This window comes from Paroedura picta, chromosome 3, assembly GCF_049243985.1.
Source record: "Paroedura picta isolate Pp20150507F chromosome 3, Ppicta_v3.0, whole genome shotgun sequence".
Lineage (NCBI taxonomy): Eukaryota > Metazoa > Chordata > Lepidosauria > Squamata > Gekkonidae > Paroedura > Paroedura picta.
This window is the reverse complement of record NC_135371.1, coordinates 132,472,153-132,496,524: the sequence shown is the minus strand read 5'-3', so window position 1 is coordinate 132,496,524 and position 24,372 is coordinate 132,472,153. Positions and strand designations below refer to the sequence as shown.

Sequence of the window (24,372 nt, the reverse complement as noted above, 5' to 3'; positions counted from 1 at the left end):
AGCCAGAAGGCAGGGATGGTTGCATGTGGTGGACGCCCAACAACCATAACTTGCCTTCTCCCAGGGGAGGGCTATGAGGGGCAAGGGATCCTTTCCTCCCGGCTGGGAGGAAGGGGGACCCCAGGGCGCCCCTTGTGCCCAAGTCAGCAGTCGGACGACTGCGCGGGGGTATTTACTCTACACCTCGTGCCAGGCCAACCCCTTGGGTTTTGTTGGTTAATAAAGCTGTGGCCTTATTCTTTGCCAAAACCCTGGCTCGCGTCTTTATTGGCCTAGTACATCATGCCAGTCAAAACAGCTGCAGCTATGAGTAGGAGAAACAGCAGGATGGTGCAGTACATCAAGATGTGGAGTTTTTGTTCCTTGGACCTAAAGAAAGACATATTGCCTGTTTCTACATATTCTCCTTCTATGACCAATCTCACAATTCAGGCACACGGGGAATGTCCAGATGACATAGTTGTGGGGGTTATGGCCAGTTTAGCAGTAAAGCGGGATTGTATTCTGATCACTTCAAACAGAAAACATAATTCAGAGTCCTGTAAAATTCTATATTTATGAGTTAAATGAGTAAAACCAGTTCTTAAACTAGAAAGGCACAAACTGTGATCAATATAAGATGCATAATCCATATGTAATTTAATTCATATGTCTAGTAGACAGATGTGGTCTTTCTTTCCCTGCTCTTTGATGATTTGTTTTAGTAGACACTATTGAAATGGAAAAGGCAAGAAATCACTGGAGGTAATGGAATAACTATAGCATTGTTTTATGTTATGCCTTTCCTGATTGCTTTATTGTGTGTTTATACTTAGTGCTGCTGCATGTTGAACAAAACCTTGCCATTCACATATCATCTCCAGTCTCACCGAAAGTGGGTTATGCTCAACCATTAGTGGTTATGTCTCTGGCCATTCTGCTGGTGAGCTATAGTGACAATATTTCACAATATGCCTTATCTCCCCTCCCTTTGCCCTACAAAGCACCCAGATGAAAATATGCAACATGTTGTATGGACAATCAGAGGATGATGACAAATACATCAAGAATTGATTGATTAATGTTATGATGACATAGTTGGCAAGAGAGCAAAACACCACTCTTGGTACTCTTTGTATGAAGAGCTACAGATGGCAAGTCTTTTTTTTTAACAACTCTGAAAATCAGGCTCATTCATAAAGGATGTGTGATGCTGTATGAACAAATGAATTCTGGGAATAATGTAACAGATTGCATTTGATATCTCAGAAATGGTAAATGTTAATTACAAAGATATTCCTCAGATATTGTTGCATGGGAGTTGGAAAGGGTGAGGGGACATTAATAACCCAACAGGTACTGATCCTACAGAGACAGGGGTCTATATGGTAACAGAAAGGGAGTCTCAATACTCACTCTTCTGAAGCAGGGATATAAGGAGAAGTGAATAGGTTTTCTGTTGTTGCTGATGTTTGTTTTGGATCTAAAGTACAAATTAGACAAATATTGGAGAGCATTAACAACTATTGTGAGTCACAGACCCTCCATTCAATATTTTTAGCATATTCTCAAGGGAATTTCATCAGTCTTGGGACTCCTACAGGCGTTGCATAGAAAAGGCACTTCTTTGCAGCTCAGTGCCCCTGCATTTCTACCACAACTGTATGGAGATAAGGAGATGTTGTTACCTGGAGAAACAGTCACTTGAATATAGTGCCTGTCATTTAATGGTCCTCTCTCTATGCCGCATTGGTAGGTACCCGAGTCTTCATGTTTCAGCTTGTCCATCGTTATTTCAAAGTACCTTCTTTCCTTATTGTCTCTGATGGAGACTCTGCCATTTTCTACCAAATCCTCTGGTGATGACTTAATTAAGAAACTTGAACAAAGTGTGAGAATTAAGGTTTTACACCAGAATTTAGTGTTCTGTTTAAAGCTTTCCTCATAATGACATTGCACAGAGAGTGATTCTCCTTCATAACGCATCACTTTTTCCGGACCTGTCAATGTCCAGTAGCCTGTGGGAAACAAAGAGTTGAAAACTGAAAATCTGTCTATATGCAGAATAACCTCGCAGTAAAATTATCTCCTGTCATGTGAGCAACATTATTTCCTCCCATGTCAGCCAGGAAGATTCACTCCCACTCAGCTGTTGCTGGCTAATCATAGGGTTCAGTCTGTAGCCCTTGTTCTTGTTTGCCTAGGCAGAGTCTGTACTCTACTACGGAGCAGAGCCCAGATTCAAAACAGCCTGTTTTCTCAATCCAAATCTTAAAATATTGACTTTTAAAAGCACTCTAAGATATTGCACAATAAAGGTAGGGTGACTCCGGATCAATCTTGCTTGTTGCAGAAGGAAAATTTAAATTGCCCAAAATCAAAACACATTCTGTGTAGACGGCAGGGACTGAATCAACCTGGGATTGGAATAAAAGCTCCATGCAGTTTACACCCAGGTGAGGGTTTTTAATCCCTCACTAACTGTTGTTGTTACAGCACTCAGAGCCTCCTTTTCCATGTGCTGTCCTTCACACATGTGCATGTGTTGGAGCAACCTGCTGAATAGAGTATTCATTTCAATCAGAGTATTCATTCATTGCTTTAGGATGCTTAGGGCTAATCCTGCGTTGAGCAGGGGGTTGGACTAGATGGCCTGTATGGCCCCTTCCAACTCTATGATTCTATGATTCTATGATTCAAGCCCAGAGCTGGTTACTTCTGAAACCCTGTTTCCAACAGATATCACACAAACAGAATTTCCATGGAGCCTATAAAGGCCAAGCAATCTAAGTCCATGTCAACAATGCCTGCATCCCAAGGCAACAATTTTGGTCATTTCAGAAATCCATTTTTGCTTCCTGTGACCTCCTCCTGGTCTCTCCCCTAAAAATGTAGCAATGTTGTATCTCTTACAGGCATTCTCTGTCTGCCCTTATGTGGATCTGACTTCTGACTCCAAATTTCAGGTGCAAAATTGCACCTGTCACCTTTTCCCCTTACCCCATGGCTGGAATAAGTGTCCATGGGCCTTCTACTTAGCAGTGAACAGACAGAAGGTCCTGGGCAAGGATTCTTTAAAAGAAACAAAGTTTTGTTGAGAGCACTTATGCATCTTAGGCTACCCTCACTCACACTTCCCACTCACCCAAGGTTAGACAGACCTGATGGTTCACACGGGGTACTCAAGCAGGATAGCTTCACTGATGACAGAAAACAGAACTCTGTTTTGACTCATCTTGGTACCCCCTTTTGTAGGGCTGTTGATGTCACTATCTCTGGTCTCTCTCTCTCTCTCTCGCTTTTCTACCTTTTCCTACTCTCCAAATACAGTTCTTGCTTGATACCAGATGTTCTCTGTTGACATCTTTGTTACCCTTAATCAGGCTCATCCAGCTCTATTAATCATAGAATCATAGAATCATAGAATCATAGAATCATAGAATCATAGAATCATAGAGTTGGAAGTGGCCATACAGGCCATCTAGTCCAACCCCCTGCTCTACGCAGGATCAGCCCAAAGCAGGATCTCTGGCTTTTTCATAGGGTTGCCAGCTCTGGGTTGGGAAATACCTTGTGCTTTTGGGGGTGGAGGTTAAGGTGGGTGAGGTTTGGGGCAGGGAGGGAGGGGCTTCAGCAGGATATAATGCCAGTCCACCCTCTAAGGCAGTCATTTTTTCCAGGAAAACTGGTCTCTGTTGCCTGGAGATCAGTTGAGATAGCAGGAGATCTCCAGCCACTGCCTGGAGATTGGCAGCCCTGCTATTTTGGGATTGTTTCTCCTTATCCTGCCATGCTGGCTAGGCTTAGGAAGAAGAGGTTGGCTGCACAGCGAGATTCAAGCACATCACATATGCTGTACTGGAGTCAAACACTGTTCTAGGGCCAGGGTGTGTGGTCCTCCAGCCTACCTAAGCAAGCGTTCTCTGTTTCTAAACATAGCTGAAGAAAATAACATTAAAGCTGCTGAATACACAAAATACTTGCAAAACACTTTGCACATTATCTTTTTTCTTTGTCCTGTAAAGTTGAAAGCAGGCATACAAGCATTTAATGAAGTACAGTCTATTAGCAACCATGTTAGACATGGAATCTGTACTCTGTGTCTCAAACCTGCACATGTGCGTGTGTGTGAGAATATGCAAAACAACATGTGAAGAAGCCCTACACAGTCAAGCAGCAGCTAACTTCTGGTGACCCCAGCAAAGAACTTTAACTGAGAAGTAGAGGTGGTCTAAGAGCCTCTTGTGGCGCAGAGTGGTAATGCAGCCGCCTGAAAGCTTTGCCCATGAGGTTGGGAGTTCGATCCCAGCAGCCGGCTCAAGGTTGACTCAGCCTTCCATCCTTCCGAGGTCGGTAAAATGAGTACCCAGCTTGCTGCTGGGGGGTAAATGGTCATGACTGGGGAAGGCACTGGCAAACCACCCCGTATTGAGTCTGCCATGAAAACGCTAGAGGGCGTCACCCCAAGGGTCAGACATGACTCGGTGCTTGCACAGGGGATACCTTTACCTTTACCTTTAGAGGTGGTCTGCCATTGCCTTCCCCTGCAGAGTCCTCCTTGGTGGTCTTCCTTCCAAGTACTGACCCTGCTTAGCTTCTGAGATCTGATGAGATCAGGCTATACCAAGTTGCCTTCCCTCCCAAGCAGCCCTATAAGAGCCAGAAAAGTTCTTCTCTCTGCTGCAGTGTTCCTGTATTGCTACCAATGCACAGTGTTTTCAGACAAGCTATTCATCATAGGCGGATTCTTCATAGCCTGGGCAGGTGGGGAGGAAAAATTAATTTGTAACTTCTTGTGGAGGTACACAAATATCTGCATGTAAGGAATGGCCAAATGGAAAGGTATCATTTAGTGCAGAAGTGCTAACCTCAAGCTTTATTGTAAGGCCTCTGATCTTTGTCCTGCACAAATATGAATGATAGCCCAAGAATGTTTTCTTGCTGTATGGCTATTTTATAGCTGTAATGCAGCTGAGTTCCCATAGAACTCAGTACCTGGAGCAGGTGAATCATGGGCAGGAGGCAGTGCTGCTTTATGAACAGGTTGGTGAGGAATACGAGTCCTCTGAAATCCGACATGAGATGAAGCAAATCAAAGGCACACAAGTAAGCTTACTCAATGTTAAGTTGAAAAGAGGAAAAGGTAAATGCACAAGTGTGCATGCCAGCTGAGGATTTTAAGCTTTATAGAAAGCCTTCATTAAAATGCCTAATTTGTGCAAGGCTCTCATTCTGAAATGGCATTGTGGCTGCCACTGTGTTCTCCAAAATCACCTTCTGTTTCCAGTCTATTCTATTTTGTGCTTCAAGAATTTGGTCAAAGCCACTTCTGACTGCTTCTACTTTCTACAGCAACTACCCACACCTCCTTCCGAAGTCCCACACATAAAAACCATGGCCTTCTTTGGAACAGTATCTGTCTCTTCCTTACCTGGAATTAGTACCCATCCCAGAAGAAAGAAAGGCTTCAGTTTCTTCATGGCTCTGCTGCTTTCCTCAAATTGGTAATGTCCCTCAAGAATCTCAGACCCTCTTGACAAGATAATGGGTTTCCAAAAATGAAAGGTAAGCGCCAACATTCATTCGTTGCATGTTTATGTTAAATGTGGGAAAAAGCAGAGTTGCAAGGCTATCTATAGTAACAGTTGAGGAAGGTGTCTCTTATGCAATCCTCTGTACTCACACCACTGTGGTTAGTTATTTCTGCTTTTATGATAGAAAACAGAAAAACAAGATCCTTGCTAGGCCATACTGAGGGCTGCAGCTGAAAGCAACCCAAAGCCTCTATGAAGGTTTGCCAGTTCTAGGCTGGTCAGTATCTGCAGACACTGTGGGAGGAGCCTGAGAATGGTGATAGTGATGTTTGCAGAGGGGAGGGATTTCAGGGGGGCATAATACCACAGAGTCCCTCCTTCAAAGCAGCGATTTTCTCCAGGAGAACTAATTTATTGTAATCTGGAGATCAGCTGTAATCCCAAGAAATCTCCAGCCACTACCTGGAGGTTGGCAACCCTATGACTACAGATCTGTTTACTTTTAATGGCTAACCATGGTAGGCTAACAGAGCTAGTGTGCTTGGAGGGACAGAATGCAAAAAGAGCCACTCTTCTTTATACGATCATGATTTTAAAATAATTAGTGCCAGATACTTGTTTGCCTATCAGTTTTTAAAACTGCTCACCTTTCAGATATTAGGGTTAACAAGCTCTATGTGGAGTGTTCAGATTTCACAGAATCCAACTGGAACAACCTCACCTGCAGAAGTCCAGCAGAACCCCCTCACTTCAAGGGCAGCCTCACAGGCAAGCTGGGAGTCACCATGGTTGGACGCCTCATCACTCGGCCTGCAGCTCCGGGGCTGATGACCTGGATGGCTGCCAGGATTAGCATTTGTATGTGGAGGTGGATGCAGATGATCCTACACCAGGAATTGGCAGGACGGTGCTGCCATTGTATATGTGAACCGTCTCCATGCAGCAGGAGGTGCTTTGGCCTGGGCGGGGGCTCCTTCTGCGGTTTATTTTACACATCAGAGGCCCAGTCCTGTCACTGAGCATGACAACCGGGTCGTCCCCCCCCTAAGGACCACCCAGTGGCCTTCAACTGTAGCAGCTGCTGTCTCGTGTGTGTGTGTGTGTGTGTGTGTATGTGTGTGTGTGTGTGTGTGCATGCGCGCCGGTGAGGAAAATATTGGGTACCCTTAAAACGCACACACACGCAAAACATAAGGAGGAAAATGGGGGAGTTTACAGTAGGGTCAGGTAATAGTTGCCTGTTCTGGAAGGGATTGCATAATCAGCCTTCTGATGAATTTAAGATTCAGTTTCTTTTGACATCCTAGAATCCTGTTATAATGGAATCAGTTGCATTTTAAAAAAAATAACTTTCAATGAGAGGTTGTGAATGGACTCTATCTCAGTCTAAAGTACGATGCCTGCTTTTGTCTACTTAGTTTGCATTGCAGTGGGATCTTCTGTATGTTGCTCCCTTATATTGTACTTCTTTTATATATGCCAATAAAGGTGTTGTTGTTATTGTACCTGTTCCAGAAGATCAGAGGGGTGGCCAGCAGCATGACAGCATGTGTGTGTGTGTGTGAGGGGGGACATCTGCAGCCAGTAAGCAGTGAGTGGCACACTGATTACTGAACACAAAAATGGGACTGAAAGGTGTTTTTTTATAGCTAAAATGTAGTCTCTAGCCATGTGCTACCTGCTGGAAGCCCAAACAATAGGCTGATAGGTTGGGTACAGAGAACTGGGATTTTTCCAAGGGAAACAATATCTGTTAACTATTGACAAACAGTTCTGAAATTGTGTGGCTAAACATTTGGGTATGCTAATCAATCCATGGCATTTGGAAAAATGGGATGAGAGAGTATAGGAAGGAAAGAAGGAAGGAAGGACTGTCTGTTTGTCTTGATGGCCCATTAATGCAGATGTGAGGGAGGGGGAGTCAGTAGCAGCCTTGTCACATTTCAGGATGAAACCTCCCAACATTCTTCATCTTTGTCTTTGATTCAGACTCCAGTTTCTGAACATAGAGATGCCAATTGCAAAATAATTTTTATTTATATGGGGCTATTAGGGATGCCTCTGGGGGGCAATCGAGGCTGTTCTTCTAGCCATTAGACTGAAGGGTCTGTCACCTTGGTATCACTTCTCGGGAAGGACCTTTCTGAATCTTAATGCTATTCAGTGAGAATTGAGATTGTGAGTGCCAGATATTTATTTATATGGGGATTTTTATGCCACTTCTCCAGGGACTGGCTCTGAGCAATTGCACAGTAAAAGCAGTACCATTACAGAAATTATTAGTATTAAAAATCAAGCCCACTAAAGCAATCTGTTGGCATAATAAAGCCAGTATAAAACAGCTATCAAGCAGCCTGAAAATCATCAAACACTCTTCAAGCTAGATAGATTCAAGTGGGTAGCCATGTTGGTATGAAGCTGCTGAACAAATTTGGAGTCCAGTGACATCTTTAAGACCAACAAATTTTATTCAAGATATGAGCTTTCGTGTGCCTGCACAGTGTTGTTGTATCTGAGGAAGAGTGTGTGCACATAAAAGCCCATACCTTGAATAAAAATGTGTTGGTCTTAAAGGTGTCACTGGACTCTAAATTTGTTCTTCAAGCAAGAAACGTTATAGATCAGGTTAAAAAAAACATTCCACCCCCCCCCCCCCAAAAAAAAGCCTGATGCTTAAAACCTTTCCTTGAGTACCTGTTTGCAAATCATTTCTACCTGCAGAAACAGATCAGAAGGCCCTTGGTTGGTTCCAAAGCATTTTGGCTTTTTCCTCCACACCACATCTGCAACTAAACTAACAAGGCCACCCTATGTTTGAATGCAGACCACAATCATCTCTCTCTGCAGCTCCTCCTTTGAAATCATGACAAAACTAGAAATCAAATTTGGATGAATACGTGTTCAGTTGATACTTATTATTCAATTTTTTGATAATAATTTCAAAGGCACACAGAAACACATACAGTATTATTTCTTACAGCTAGCTCAGGGTTTCCCAAGAACAATACTGCAAAGGCCCCTCAATGGTATAACGGTGTGGGTTTTTTCAAAATGGCAGCTGGAGAGAGCCTTCTCACCCTGCACCTGCCGTTTCCAGCCCTGGGTGAAGAGGAAAAAAAACATTTTTTAAAAATCTACCCTTATTTGGGCAGGTTGACCTGTCCCCTTTCCAAGGGGTCAATGATAGGCCTGGAGGAAGGGGAGGCCTCCTGGCCATTTCAACCTTTGCTGGCTCAGGCTCCTCTCACTTCTGGGATGCAGGTAGGCATAGCCAGATGACATCACTTTCTGTACTGCAAAGCCTGAAAAAATATTTCAGTGGTATCTCCATGGTCAAAAGGTTGAAAAAGACTGGATTAGCTAAAGGGAATGTGGAAACGGACTTCATGAAGGTGATACTAGTACTGGCATCTGCAACTGTTCCTAAAACTTACAACAGTTCAATACTGGAAGGCAATGGGGTCAATTGAGGGAGAGGGAATCCATCTTCTTTCACAGGTTGACTACTTCTTGGAATCTGAACTGTTCCAGCTGGAAAGCACCATTCATGTGCTGCTGCTGGACAGCAGTGACCAGTTATGGGATGCTTTCTTCCTGTAATTGGTGACCATCCTAGAGAAGTCTGCCTCTTCGCCATATAGCTGCAATTGCCCCTCATCCACAAGGCGACAAGGTTGGCTATAACAGGATAGTGAAGAGTAAAATGGGCTGTATTTCCCCGTCGTGTTGGTACATCCAGGCCTTAAGGCTGTATCTCTGAGGCTGCCATCTCATCAGAAAGCTGTTTGTTTCTCCTGTGCATCCATATAATAGCAAGGACCATAGTCAGGAAGACGGGCGTTTTCAAGCAGATCAGAATCAGGAAGGGCACATAAATCTGGTAACTGCATCGAAGGAATAGAATATCATTTGGGTTGCCAAACAAAACAAAGCAAGCAAACAAAAAACTCACACATCTATTCCATACTGTCCTTTTATAACTTTTTTTCAGAACAGAAAATGAATACCAGTGGCCACAGGTTCCAGGTTACTTGTTCACTTGTTCAGTTTTACAACCTTTATATCCTGCCTTCACAAGGGCCACCAAGGTTGCTTAACCTGGAATATGCATAACTAGAAAATCACATTTTACAATATTAGAACCAAAAAAATTCATCAAGAAACAGCATTAATATGCACACAAAGTCATAAAACTGAACAATTAAAACATTGGCTAGGCAGAAGTGGAGTGTCAGACGAAAGGAAAGACGCTTCTCTCACTGGCAGAAACTGGCAAACAGAAAGGGACAGACAAATCTCCCTGGGGAGAGCATCCCAGAGTTTTGGTGCCAGGACTGAGCCTTCAGCCATGCAGAGAAAGAATTTTTAATCATTAGCAATTAAAAGTTATGCCTGCAGAAGAACGCTACTTTTTAGTATCTACTTGCTGCTCAAACCTTTGAGCACAAGAATGCCCTGGGCCAGCTGGTGGTCATAACCCAAGGACTGACCTTCTCTAATGTCTCTGATGATGTCTTTCAACTTGTAAAGCCTACTCTGACAATGTGTCCCCGCGGTCATTGCATTTCTTAAGAAGTATGAACAAAGCAGCTATCTTCTTTTACTAGGTCTAGGATTTATTCATTCAAGGAGGTAAGTCCAGCTGGGCGGTCGCCTTATGTGTACATTCACCCAAATCCTCAGGTTTTTCTCTTATAGGTAGAGCGATAGATATATGATTACATTTAAGGTTTGTTAAGGAATGGATCAAAGTAAAGACTTTGGATTAGAAATGTGATTCTTTTATTCTCTTTAGAAGGTCATCTTTGTCTCTTCCATTTTAAGGATATTGTTTAAAAGTTATCAGCTTGAAGCCTACCCATTCTCCATACATTAACAGAAATGTTAGTGCAAGAACAGGAATAGAGGTAGATTCAAGTAGGTAGCTGTGTTGGTCTGAAGTAGCACAACAAAAATTGAGCCCAATAGCACCTTTAAGACCAACAAAGATTCATGCATGGACTGGAATGCCCATGATGGCGGTGACAGGGCTTCAGGGAAAATCCCCGATTATGCATGACATCGCCGCCATCCGAGGCCTGGCCCGACCCATGGCCTCGGAAGACCTGCATGGATTCTTCTGGAGGCCTGGGTCTCCTGAGGGCCCAGACGAGGGCTAGGTCAAGCTAGCCCTGTGCACAATCAGAGGAGCCGGGCCCTATGCCTCTGGCCCCTGCTGGCTCCACGGAGCCAACAGGGGCATCACTCCACCCCCACCATGGTGGGAGAGCAGCATGGTGCTCCCCATCATCATGCAATGGGGGCCACACGCCCCTGACCCCCGCTGCTGCCGCTGCTGCCGCTTTGCAGTACTCCTGGTGCTTCCGGCCCTACGTTCTGTGCGTGGGGCCACTGCACCAAGGCAGCTGGCATGCGCCGGGGAAGCTCCGCCCCCGTGCATACAGCCCCACAGCACTGGCATAGCAGCAGCCCGGCCATGCATAATGAGTCAGTGTGATAGTTCGAGTGCCTTGAATAAATCTTTGGCGCTCTTAAAGTGGCTATTGGACTCTATTTTCTCTCTCTTTTCTTCTGTTTATTGGACAAGATGATGCCCACATACTACCTGCTAGAAACTGACTTTCGAAAGGAGCCGCCATGATCTTGGTTATGTGGTACATGTGTTGTTAGTTGTGTAGAGAGAACTAGAAAAAACAAAAACAAAAACAAGATACTGAAATACAACTGTTAAGGTGAAATTAATATATTCAGCCTACATAGACATTCTAACAAAGCTGCAAATTGCAAACATTATTTTAAATGCCAGAATGTGATGAAGAAGGAAAAGTAAACTTGGACATCAACAGGGGAGGCATCCCACAGCTCCTTACAGGCATGCTACAAGCACACTTCTGATGTGACATCGTCAGGAACTGCTGGGCACTGAGGTAGGCTTGAAAAGGAGAAGCTGCAAAGGAAGTGGGGATGGAAGCCTGCGTAGGTTTGTTTGCACTTTTGTTTCCAGCCTCAAAGCAGGCCTGAGACTTTTCATTTAACCTTTTGCTTCCTAGTGAAGATGCTGGCAGAGAAGGCGAAACACAGTCTAGGGTTGCCAACTCCAGGTCAAGAAACTCCTGAAGATTTAAGGGTGGGCAGTGAGGAGGGAGGAAACTTCAGGAGAGTGTAATGCCCCAGAGTTCACCCTCCACAGCAGCCATTTCCCTCAAGGGAACTGGTCTCTATAGAGATCAGGCATATAGAAAAATAGGGCATTTTAAACTAACTAAATAAAAAGGGACCCCCCCCCCCACCCAGTCACCTAATAAGAAATGGAAATGCTCCAAAAGGAACCACATTTTGGGAGCAGTTGAACATCAGGTAAAAGAGAAAAGGGGAATGGAGAAATGGGCCCGTTCAGGTCCCTAAGAGAAATTTGTGGGGAAGGGGTTGAGGTTTCCTAATAAACCTCACTGTGATTCCTTACAAGCCCAAACTTGTAAAAATTTGTTTATGTATTTTGAGATTAATAATCCCCCCGCCAATGCAGGGCTAGGGTTGGCTCACAGCATTTTAAAATAAAACAATATCATAAGGATCATCATCAAAACAGTTAAACAATTAAAGTCTTGACATTCTCTGGGTATCTAGAAAATATTCTAAATAAAAATCTGGAAAACCAATTGCAGCTGAAGATAAAAGGGATAACTGAAGGCCTGCCAAAACCATTACATCTTGCATGCCCTGCAGAAACTTGACAGGTCCCACAGGGCATGTGTCTCCTCCGATAAAGCATTCCATCAGGACTTCCCCTGGTGGAAGCAAGACAGACTTCTCAAAGACCAGGCACTGTCAAAAAATTGTGTATGACTGCAAGCAGTGGGGAGGGGGGGGTTATATTGGGAGATACCAGTACCAGACTGTTTGGGGTTTTAAAGATTATAATCAGCACCTTGAACCTAATCTGGAAACAAACTGGTAACCACTGCATCTGCCTCATGAGTGGCTCTATGTAGCCACCAAGATGAACTGGTCAACAGCCTGGCATATGCATTCTGGATCACCTGAAGTCTCTGAAGTATCCCCAAGGGCATCCCAGCACAAAACGCAGTGCAGTGGTCCAGTCTGGAAGTGAATGTGGCATGAATCACTGGGACCAGTTGGTGGGCTTAGTATAGAAACAAATATGCTGACCTCACCACTGTGGACCTCTGTTTATCCAACAGAAATGAGGAATCAAGTTACACCTGCAGGTTCTTTACTGCAGGGGTAGTCAACCTGTGGTCCTCCAGACGTTCATGGACTACAATTCCCATGAGCCCCTGCCATCAAATGCTGGCAGGGGCTCATGGGAATTGTAGTCCATGGACATCTGGAGGACCGCAGATTGACTACCCCTGCTTTACTGAATCCAGCAGACTTAATGGGATTCCACCAAGAGCCAATAACTGCTATCTTTGATGGATTTAACCTCAGCCAATTTTCCTTCAACCAACCAACCATTCACCCATCCAACCATGCCAATGACAACTTCATATCACCTGTTTGGCTAGACTGTCTAAATGCTCCAGAGCTCACTTGGCAGAAACAACTCCCATAGAAAACCCAGAGCATGGCTAAGGAAACAGAGAGGATGCCGACAGTAGGACCATTACCCCGAGAGAATCAAACCAACCATATACACCAGAGTTGGAACGCTGCATACAATTTAAAATCGCCTTAGTATCCATGGGATAATTGGTCCACTTTCACTGGAAGATGTCGCTCATGCATATTGTCTGCCTCAGTTTCCAATAATTTTGCTCAGTACCACAGATTCTTGTGTTCCACAGACTAGCAGTGATCAAAGGGATCATGAATCCTGTGGCACCTACTCCTCCCTCTTGCTAGTGCACAACCATGTTGTCAGTGAACCATGAATTTAGTTTTGAGCCTCTTGTTGAAGACAGCTGAAAGCAACCATGGGCAAATGGCTGGAATCAGCTTTTGTCTATTAAACCCTGGCCAAATGGGGACACCGGGAAGAAATTGCAAGGGCATTTCTGCACATGGGCCAGGGGTGTAATGCTAAATAAAACCATGCCACTCGGCCCCTCCTCACCTTTCCTGCTGTCTCGCTCTTCTCTGCTACCATTTCATGCTTCTCCCCCTCCACAAGTGCTGCTGGCAATGGGGGAAGAGAGCAACACGATTTACACAGGACTCTCTTCTGCCTGTCACTCAAGCCAGGCAGTTTAAGCAGTTTAAAATTGCCTTCCCTTCCTTTCCCCATAACAGTCACCTGTGAGTGAAGTGGGGCTGAGAGGTCTGTGAGAACTGGAATGGCCCACAGTCACCCAGCAGGCCTCAGTTGTCTCAAAGCAATTTAAAATCGCCTTTTCTTCCTCTCCCCATAACAGATACCCTATGAGAGAAGTGGGGCTGAGAGCTCTGAGGGGCAGCAAGCAGTCACTTGGCCCCCGATCCAGAGCAGCAGTCAGTGCCTCAGCGCCCACTCCCAGGCAGCAGAGTTTTTCTGGCAGTGAGGGCAACAGCAGGCAGGCCCCTCGGTCACCCACACTCCAGACCAGTGCCCCTGACTCTGACCTCTGTCTCCAGCAATGTCCAGTGGCCAAATGACGGCTACTGGCCTTGTGGGCTTTGTGGAGGTCTGGAAGTAGGAGGTCTGGCCAATCAGGAGGGATGTACTGGACAGACAGGGCCGGATGCTCTGGACTGACAGGACCCCGGACAGTCTCCTCTCAGGAGGCCATTTCCATTTTATAAAAGGGAGCAAAAAGTGTTAAAGATATTTATACTATATGGTTTTATTATATATTTCTGCAAGCCAACCCAAGACGACTGGCTCAATAGGGGCAGCATATAAATACAAATACACACACACACAAATGCTTTTGATTGTTCTGCAGCACTCTGTATGCTCTTCATTAACAATGCGTCACATGGGAAAAGAATTTCTCCTCTAGTTACTCAGTGCCTTACCTGTCACATTAACAGAATGAATCAGATCAGGCCCCCCTTGCCGACTCACTGCACAGCTGTACATTCCACTGTCGCTGCTGGCCAGGTCATCCATGGTTACTTTGAACCGGTTCAGCGAATGGTTGTCCCGTATGGAGAGTCTGCTTTGAATCACTGGCATTTCTGACCCTGATGTGCTAATGTCTGGTGGGCAATTCCCTCCACTTTTTTTTCTGCACCAATATTTCTTATTCTGTTGGTACTTTTGATCATAACGGCATTCCACAGACACTGAGGAGCCCAGCATAGCCCACACTGCCCTGGGACCAGTCAGAGAAGAGCTGCAGTCTGAAAAATGAAACAGAAGAGGGTAAATTACAATCCTGTTTACTGATGCAAATGCAGAGCATTTCTTTCACGTGACACAGCATTCAGCCATGGAAAGTCCCACTTGTTACCTAAAGGAAAAGGACATCTTATCACCCCATCAGTCATTGGCACAAAATGCACAAATTGCATTGGGGATTGGAATACACATTTTGTCACACATATATCATTAGGAAGGTTTTTATAATGCACATGGGAGAAACATCTTCTGTTACATGCAATGGCTACCAAACATTTTGGAGCTGTTTCCCCTTTGGCTCCCAAGCGGCATCCCTAGTGCCCATACTCCCCCCTCCCCCAGACAAGCATACACCTCTTTCTTGGTGTTAGATCTACTGCAAATTTAAAACACACTATATTGCCTACATTTCTTTTTGGATGGTTATGCAGTGGCCATATTTTTAGCCTGGGGAAAATATATAAGTTTTTGTAAAAGCCACTTTGGGTCCTCATTGGAGAGAAAGACACACAAGAAAAGAGAGGGAGACCTTTTCCATATAGGGGATTAGTCCCGGGTTGGCGTTCATCTGGTTGTGGGGCTAACCCACACTTACACATGATGTTGCCGCCGGCCTGGGCATGGCCAAATTCAGGCCTTACATTGCCCTCTGGCAAGGAATCTATGAACAGAAGCACATGTGTTTAAACGCAGAAGTCATTTTTATATTTAAAAAATTAGCTCGCAGTCCCTTTAAAGGAAGGAAAAAGATGACTGGCTGCCTGTCTTGATTGACAGGGGGAAGAGAGGAGCATGTATAGCATGTTCCCCTCTTCTGCCATTTCAAGCAGCGTGCAAAATGCCAGGAAGCACTAGACAGCAGCAGAGGAGCCAGCAGGTGAGGAATTCCGGGAGGTGCAGGGTTTTTTTTAGCGTTACGCTATAGCGCTGGCGTAAGGCTGTTTATTTTCTGTCCAGAATGGCCCTCTGTCTATGCAATTGTGAATTACCACAGTAGAAAGTCAGTTGTGGGGACTCTCTGCTTGACTCGATCACTATGACAATGCTTTTTCTAGTCCTTGGAATGTGGCTAGCAGAAAACCATCACAGCTCTTTGTGCCCAAAAAGACTAGTGGGGGAAGCAAGGGGGGCTATAGATTAAAATGGAACAAAAGTCACATGACTTTAGTCTTAGCAAAGATTGTTGGGGATGAAAGCAATCAACTCAAACCTCACAAAGGGTTGCTAATCTTGTGTTAAGACATTCCTGGAGATCTGAGGTGGAACATGGGGAAGACAGGGTCTGAGGAGGGAAAGCAGCTCAGCAGGAAAATGATCCCATCCAACCACCCTTCTAAAACTGCCAATTTCTTCATTAAGCTAAGCAGGGTTGGCCCTGGCCAGCACTGAGATGGGGGACCACCAAAGTCCAGGGTCACTACTACCCAGAGGCAGGCAATGGCTAGCCACCTTGGAACATCTCTTGCTACGAAAATGCAGCTGCTGCAGGAAGAGTCAGACTGCTAACCCCTACAACCCCCAGATTCCTCACCACCCACCTGGGTCTTTCCAACCCCCCAGAGGGGCACACTGCCCACTTGGGAGGTCCCTGTGGTACAGCACAATTCAAGGTGTGAACCATGAGCTGAGGCTTCAAAATCTAACATCTGCCAAGCCAATGTTATTGTAAATCTGTTTTATGGACTGAGCATAAATTTACCAAGCTGGAAGTAAGCTCGCTATATAAGTGAAATGTTTTGCCTGCCTGAAAGGCTGCAAATATTGATGCTAATAGTTCAACAATTTCTCACATTATGAATAATTGCAGGCAATTTTAGGTAGTGTCATTCTCTCCCCCGTCTCTCCCCCTTAAATGGCCCAATTTCATCCTAACTTCCATCATCTGCCAGTAGACAATATTCAGCACTGCAACGGAACACATTTAACAGACAAATGCTTTGCCGTTCATGGTCGGGCCATAGCAAGCTTTTGATGATAAAGATGGCAATGATGGTAAGGAGGACATTTGGTTATTCACTATAGACACACTGCTGTTCTTGAGATTTGCGACTAAACAGCAGACATTTCTAACATTTCCATAGCAATTCAACATTTTCTCATTTACGGTTAACCATTCACCTAGTTTGTGACACACAATGTAATCTTTAACACTTTTCCTTCTCTAAATATTTGTGAAACAGCCTCCTGGGAACAGACTGTCCGACCCCTTCCAGGGTGTCCGGACTCGAATCCCATCCAATCAAAAGCCACAGCCTTCTGATTTGCCGGGCAGCCTTAGGCACGCCCGCCAGTCCTCTGACGAGGCCAGAGGCCGCCATTTGGCCACTGGACATCAACACGAGTGGAGGTGGGCCTCGGGATGCTGCTACCTTTCCCCCTGTTCTTCCTTCTACCTGTCTCTCTTTCATGCTTCCTTCTGCCAATATTTCTTGCTGCCACTCTCTTTTCCCTCTTTCCTAATTTCTCTCTCTCTCTCTCTCTCTCTCTCTCTCTGGTACTCTCTTTCTACCTGTCTCTCTTTCCTACTTTCCCCCCCCTTCCCCCTACTAGCACCCGTTCCCCCCTCCCCCCTACTAGCACTACAAAGGGCTTTCCCTCTAGTAATCATTATAAATCCATAGCCTTGCACTGATTTCTGGATGCTGACTGAAAGTATCGAATGACTGATGCAAGCTGGCGTTTAGAAGACATTGAAAGAATCTCACCTGGTAGGAGGAGCACCACACTGCCCACCCAGGCAAGCAGATGCATTGTCTGAACAGCAGCTCCCTTCCTTCCAACAAATCCCTCTGGGACCATGGACAAGTCCTGTTGCATCTGCAAAGCTTGTTGTGTTGCTGACAAGCAAAACAATCCTTGCTTCTTCTTTTTTACTGTTGTTTCATCACTTCTCTTTTAGCTTTCTCATGTGCCATTTTTATATTTTTCAATCAACAGTAGGAGGGTGGGGATTGATTCTGTCAAAACTGCAACCTTGAGGAAACAAACATCAATGGAATGTGGGGGGAGGGGTGTTGACTTCAGAATCAGAAGACCTTTATTGGCATATAAAGAAGATGGCAGAAGAAGAAGAAAAATACATTATAAAGCATGAATAGTTATACAGTTATGGGGCCTCATAGCCAGGTGTACAAACTTGGCAACCAAATCAATAACATAATAGTTTTTGTTTCATAATATTCAGCACTGCAAATTTGTAGGAGAGAGGGCTAGGGCGGAGCCGGTGCTGATGCTATGCAACGCCAGGTCGATCAAGAACAAATCCTCAACCCTGCGGGACTATTTCGCAGGGCATGGGGTAGACCTGGCGTGCATCACCGAGAGCTGGGTGCGTGAAGGTGAAACAGTCGCCCTTAAAGATCTTGCGCCACCCGGCTTCTCGGTCCTCCATCAGCCCCGGCTCCATGGTAGGGGGGGTGGGGTGGCGATCCTAGTCCGGGACAGCTATGCCTTCAGGGCTCTCCCAGCACCATCGATCCCAGGAGTTGAATGTGTCGGCCTGACGTGGGAATCGGTCGAGAACGTGGCCATCTGGGCGGTGTACCGTTCACCCACTGCCCCGCCCGATGCCCTGCTGGGCCTGCTGGAGGCGGCGGCCGCCTGGACATTGCAGTTCCCCAAATTATTAATTTTGGGGGACTTTAATGTCCATGCGGATTCGTCGGCTCCAGGACTTGGCCTGGACCTGGTGTCGGCCATGGCGACACTGGGGTTCTCGCAGTTTGTTGCTGGTCCCACTCATCAGGCTGGCCACACCCTGAATTTGATCTTTGGTGCTGGTGTTGAGATCGATCTGGTGGCTAACAACATCGTTCCGTGGTCTGACCACCATACCCTGAAGGCTCGCCTACGGATGCCACCCCTCCCCTGTTTGGGTGACGGACGCATTTTAGTCCGCCCACGGAGACTTATGGAATCCGAAGGATTCCTGAATGCTCTGCGGGACCCGATGCCCTCCGGTGTCTCGTTGGAGGCCTTGGTAGAGGACTGGCAGTCCCGTCTGTTGGCCGCCATTGACGACATAGCCCCTGAGCGCCCTCTCCGCCCTCGCCTCAAGCAGGCTCCGTGGTTTACCGCGGAGCTCTGGGAGAGGAAGAGGGAGGTGAGACGGCTAGAGCGAGTGTGGCGGAAGACCCGCGACGAAGCTACAAGAACATCTCATCGCACGCTTATGAGGGCGTATGAGATGGCGGTGAAAGCGGCAAAGTGTGACTACTTTGCTGCGGAAATCGCGTCCGCTAGCTCTCGCCCAGCCCAATTATTTAGGGTAGTTCGGACCCTTACTGCCCTCGAAGGAGGGCACCAAAATAGTAGACAATTGGAACTTGGCTGCGAGGCTTTTGCGAGCTATTTTGCGGATAAGATCTTGTCGCTCTGTCGTGACCTTACTGCCACAGTTGATACAGTTTGTGAACTAGAAGCTCCGTGGCCGTTACGGGGGATCAGGTTTGATGGCTTCAGGCGGCTCTCTTTATCCGAAGTGGACAAATTGCTAGGGTCAGTGAGGGCGACCACTTGCCCCCTTGATCCCTGTCCATCGTGGTTGCTTAAGACCAGCGACCCACGGATAGGTGTTCCCCTGAGGGAGATTATAAACCTCTCCCTTACATCGGGAGAATTCCCTCAGCGGCTCAAGGAGGCAGTGGTTCGCCCTCTTCTGAAAAAACGATCGCTGAATCCGCGGGACCCTGCCAGCTACCGCCCGGTATCGCATCTTGCATTCCTGGGCAAGGTGGTTGAGAGGGCCGCCGCGGACCAGCTCCTAGCATTTTTGGAGGAAACTTCGGCCCTTGATCCATACCAGTCTGGCTTCCGTCCTGGCCATGGGGTGGAGACCGTGCTGGTCGCCCTGACAGATGATCTCCGGCGCCAGCTAGACCGGGGCGGGTCGGCCATTCTCGTGCTATTAGACCTGTCAGCCGCATTTGATGTGGTTGACCACGAGCTCTTGGTTCACCGCCTCGCTGATACTGGGATTGGAAGGGTGGCTCTTTAATGGCTATCCTCCTTTCTAGAGAACAGGTCACAGAGGGTCGCTGTGGGGGAGGAGTTATCCGACTCCTTTGCACTCCCATGTGGGGTGCCACAGGGAGCGGTGCTCTCCCCCACGTTATTTAACATCTATATGCGTCCCCTGGCTCAGCTGGTACGGAGTTATGGGCTTGGGTGTCATCAGTACGCTGATGATACCCAGCTCTATCTCTTGATGGATGGCCGGCCAGATCTCCCCCCAGAAAAATTTGCCAGTTGTTTGGAAGCAGTGGCTGGATGGATCAGGAGGAGCCGCCTGAGACTCAACCCCTCCAAGACGGAGGTCCTTTGGCTAGGCCGAAGGGAGCAGGAACAGGAAGCGCGTCTTCCCTGCCTGGACGGGGTACAATTGTCATCTGTGCCCCAAGCCAGGAATTTGGGAGTGATTCTGGATACCTCACTTTCCATGGAGGCCCAGGTCACTAAGGTAGCTCGGACGGCGTTTCTCCATCTACGCCAAGCTCGGCTACTAGCGCCCTACCTGCCCCCGGAACACCTGGCCACTGTGATCCATGCAACGGTTACTTCTAGATTAGACTTCTGTAACTCGCTCTACGCAGGCCTACCCTTGTCTCTAACCCGGAAGTTACAGCTGGTACAGAATGCAGCTGCACGGGTCCTCACTAAATCATCTTGGAGGTCCCATGTTCAGCCTCTGCTGAAGCAGCTGCACTGGTTGCCAGTTTGTTTCCGGATTAGGTTCAAGGTTTTGGTATTAACCTTTAAGGCTATACGCGGCTTGGGTCCTGCATACTTGAGGGACCGCCTATCTCCTTATGCCCCCCGCAGGGTACTTCGCTCTGCGGGTAAGAATTTGCTGATGATCCCAGGACCCTGGGAGGCACGCCTGGCCTCGACAAGGGCCAGGGCCTTTTCGGTCCTGGCCCCTACCTGGTGGAATGAGCTCCCTGAAGAGCTGCGGGCCCTGTCGGAGCTCTCTGAGTTCCGCAGAGCCTGCAAAACGGAGCTCTTCCGCCAGGCGTTTGTCTAAGGCCGGGTGATGGCCCGGGGCTAAGATCGGACCCCTCTCCCCGGAGGGGGGAGGCCAGTACTAGACTGACCTGGTTCCCCAGATTGTTCCACCCTATGCCCAATTATCCATCCGTTCCCTTCTGCTCATCCAGTGTGCCTGTACGGGAATAGTTTTTTAATCGCCATCATTGTGACTCAGTCATTATTTTAATGGGGTTTTAATGGGGAATTTTAATGGTTAATATATTGTATTTGTATTGAAACATTGTGAACCGCCGCGAGCCGGTTTCCGAGAGCGGCGGTCATACAAATCAAATAAATAAATAATAAATAAATAATAAATAATATTCTCATTGCAGTGCTGACTTGAGAGCATGGATTATTGTGATTTGCTCCATATGGGCCTGCCCTTGAACTTATTCCAGAAATTACAGATGATCCAGAATGCGGTGGCATGAATTCTGACTGGGACCCCTTGCTGTGCAGGCAGCCACTGTTCTGCCACTTGCACTGGTTACCAGTGGAGTACTGGAGGTTTTGATTTTGAGCTATAAGGCCTTATACAGTCTGGGGTTATCATATTTCAGAGACCATATCCTCCCATATACCCCAAGCAAAACATTATGTTCCCAGGGGTCCAACCTGCTGGAGATTCCTGGCCTGAAACAGGCCTGATAATCATCAACATTTTCAGTGCTGGCCTCCCGATGGAAGTTCAGGGCCTGCAGTCTTTTCTGCGATTCTACAGGGCCTGCAAAACCATCCTCTTCCATTGTGCATTTGATGGAGGTGGAACCTTGCTCTGGCAGACCTTTATCTCCTCCTCGCTCCCTGACGCCTTACTAATGATTTCAGATGCTTTACCTCTTTTATACTGTCACCATACTGGGTAAGTCTATAGTGACAAGATAAAAGAGCCCTGCCTATGCCCCCCCCCCCGCACAGGGCTCTCCGTTCTGCAGGTAGGAATCTGTTGGTTGTCCCAGCCCCCCAGGAGCTCTTCCACCAGGTGTTTGGTTGAGGCTGGGAGGGGGGGGTGGACCGGAGTTCTGACTAGGGGGTCCCACCCTATCTGAGCATCCCAGGATTTTTAATTAAGATAATAAATAATACTGGTTTGGCTGGGATCAGCAGTGTTGGGTTGGGGAGATTTTTATTACCGCCATTTTATGATTGTGGGATATAGTGTTTATGCTGTTGCTGTTTTAAGTGGGATTTTATGGGATGTATTGATTTTATGATTTTATTCTGTAAGCCGCCTCGAGGTGACATTGCTGTGAGAGGCAGGGTATAAATCTAAAAATAAATAAATAAATTAAAATAGGTTGGGTGAGAACTGGGCGCTAATGTTTTTATTGTAATTATTGTATTTGTGATTTAAATATATTCTTAATCCTTTGTAAACCAGCTTGGTGGGGTAAAAATCTAAAGTATAAATAAAAGAATAAAAATGAGTAGATCTGTATGGGAGAAGGTGATCCTTGTGGTATCCAGGACCCCAACCACCGAAGCAGAGATCCATATCTCCATTGTTTAGTTCTCCAGCATATGGGTGGCAAATTCCTTATTCTTTGAGGCCACTGTATTTTCCAGGTGATGTTCTAGGGGCCAAAAGTATATTTTGTCACCCAATCTGAACTTCAAATTTCTGCCAGACCACAGAGTCTTCCCCACTGAGGCTTCCCCTATCCCCCCCTCCCGCCCGAATGCAGCAGTTGATTGTTTGGGGTGCTTCTTCACAACATTGACATGCCATTGTGATGCAATTGTCTAACTTCTGCATACTCCCTGGTTCCACTACGCAGTTCCCCAAATCTTATTTGCTATGATCTTTTTAGAAAGGTTGTAACTAAAGTGAGTTTGGAGAAAGTGAGAAAAGGAAGATGCAAATGTGTTCCTACACCAAATGTGACATCTGCTTCCTTTTCTCCTTGTGACCACCATTCTGCCCTCCAACCATTGGTTGATAGTAGATACATTGCTGTGTTTTAACACTGTATCAGTTTTACAGCTATCATAAAAACAAACCAACCAGCAGCAGCAGCAGAAGAAGAAGAGTTGGTTCTTATATGCCGCTTTTCTCTACCCAAAGGAGGCTCAAAGCGGCTTACCACAACAGACACCCTGTGAGGAAGGTGAGGCTGAGAGAGCCCTGATATCATTGCTCAGTCAGAACAGTTTTATCAGTGGCGTGGCAAGCCCAAGGTCACCCAGTTGGCTGCATATGGGGGAGTGCAGAACCGAACCCAAAATGCCGGGAGGACTGGCAAATACTCCAGAAGATAGAGACAGAGTTCAACGAGATCTGAACACAATGGAAAAATGGGCAAATGAGAACAAGATGCAATTTAATAAAGATAAGGGTAAAGTTCTGCATCTGAGTCAGAAAAATGAAAAGCATGCCTACTGGATGGGGGATATGCTTATAGGTAACACTGTGTGTGACCGAGACCTTGGGGTACTTGTGGATTATAAGCTAAACATGAGCAGCAGTGTGATGCAGTGGTAAAAAGGGCAAATGCCATTTTGGGCTGTATCAACAGGGGCAAATCTATGATTCTATGATTCTATGCCAGATTAGACAACCACACTCCTAACCACTACACCAAACTGGCTCTCCTAACCACTACACCAAACTGGCTCTCCTAACCACTACACCAAACTGGCAAATAGCATTCCAGCAACAGGGTAGGAAAATGGTGGGCAAGAAGTGGTACAGTGAAAAATACCCCCATGCAGAAATTCCATTGACACAGCAAGTGTCTCCGTTGTCCCTGTGTGGAAGCAACCCATGGCTCTATCTAGCCCTAGGGGTGCTACCATTATGGAGCACGTACAGTCACCATACAGGGCCAGATTACTGTACAAGATTCAAAGTGGGGAAAGACAGTTTTACTCTATAGATCTGTCTCATACTGCATAATGTTTCTTCTTTTCCTTGTGAGACTGGAGATGAGCTATTTACCATTTCATGGTTATAATTTGGCTGAACTAAGAGGGCCAAGTTAGATTGCCTCAGGGTCCTTGTGGAGTGGTGGTTGGCCACTCCTGCTCCATGACTCACTGGCTCCTTTTTCTTTCCATCAGGGTGTTCTTCGGAACTGTACTTTCATCCCTGGAACATTGCGAGCATTTCTCATTGCCTTTTTTGTTTTGTTGTAGAAACATCCTTGATTTGTTCCCTGATTTTGTCTTATCTCAGTCTTTGCAGCATGCTTCTTCTGTCATCTGTGTTCTTATAATTTGCCTTTGTCTTGAATATAGTAACTCAGCTTATCTGCTGAACTAGTCACTTTGACCATGTGACTCTTCCACATCAGCACTGGTTCTTGTTTCCCTTTCATTTTCGTTACACTTCTCTCCTGGTTATATTTAGATGTCCATAGGATACCCTTCCCCTTTCCTCTCCTTAGTTTCTTTTGATTGTTACTTCTAAGGTTGCTAGCTCTGGGTTGGGAAATACTGGGAGACTTTGGCGGTAGACCTTGGAGTGGGTGGGATTTTGTGTGCTAAGGAAACTCAGTGGAGTATAATTATATGGAGGCCAGCCCCCAAAGCAGCCTTTTTCTCCAG

The 24,372-nt window shown here is 46.2% G+C and overlaps 1 protein-coding gene across 1 annotated transcript in view; it reads right to left on the bottom strand.

Moving 5' to 3' along the window:
- The window catches only part of LOC143831205 (polymeric immunoglobulin receptor-like), a 32,320-nt gene extending 14,505 nt beyond the window's left edge, over positions 1 to 17,815 (bottom strand). The window contains exons 1-7 of the mRNA XM_077324269.1: positions 17,502 to 17,815; positions 14,472 to 14,798; positions 11,119 to 11,197; positions 9,258 to 9,397; positions 1,668 to 1,997; positions 1,396 to 1,462; positions 295 to 369 (exon numbers count right to left, since the gene is read on the bottom strand). Of these exons, the coding sequence (XP_077180384.1) occupies positions 295 to 369; positions 1,396 to 1,462; positions 1,668 to 1,997; positions 9,258 to 9,397; positions 11,119 to 11,197; positions 14,472 to 14,798; positions 17,502 to 17,613 (1,130 nt within the window). The 5' untranslated portion in view covers positions 17,614 to 17,815. The remainder of the gene's footprint in view (positions 1 to 294; positions 370 to 1,395; positions 1,463 to 1,667; positions 1,998 to 9,257; positions 9,398 to 11,118; positions 11,198 to 14,471; positions 14,799 to 17,501) is intronic.
- Positions 17,816 to 24,372: the final 6,557 nt, after the last annotated feature.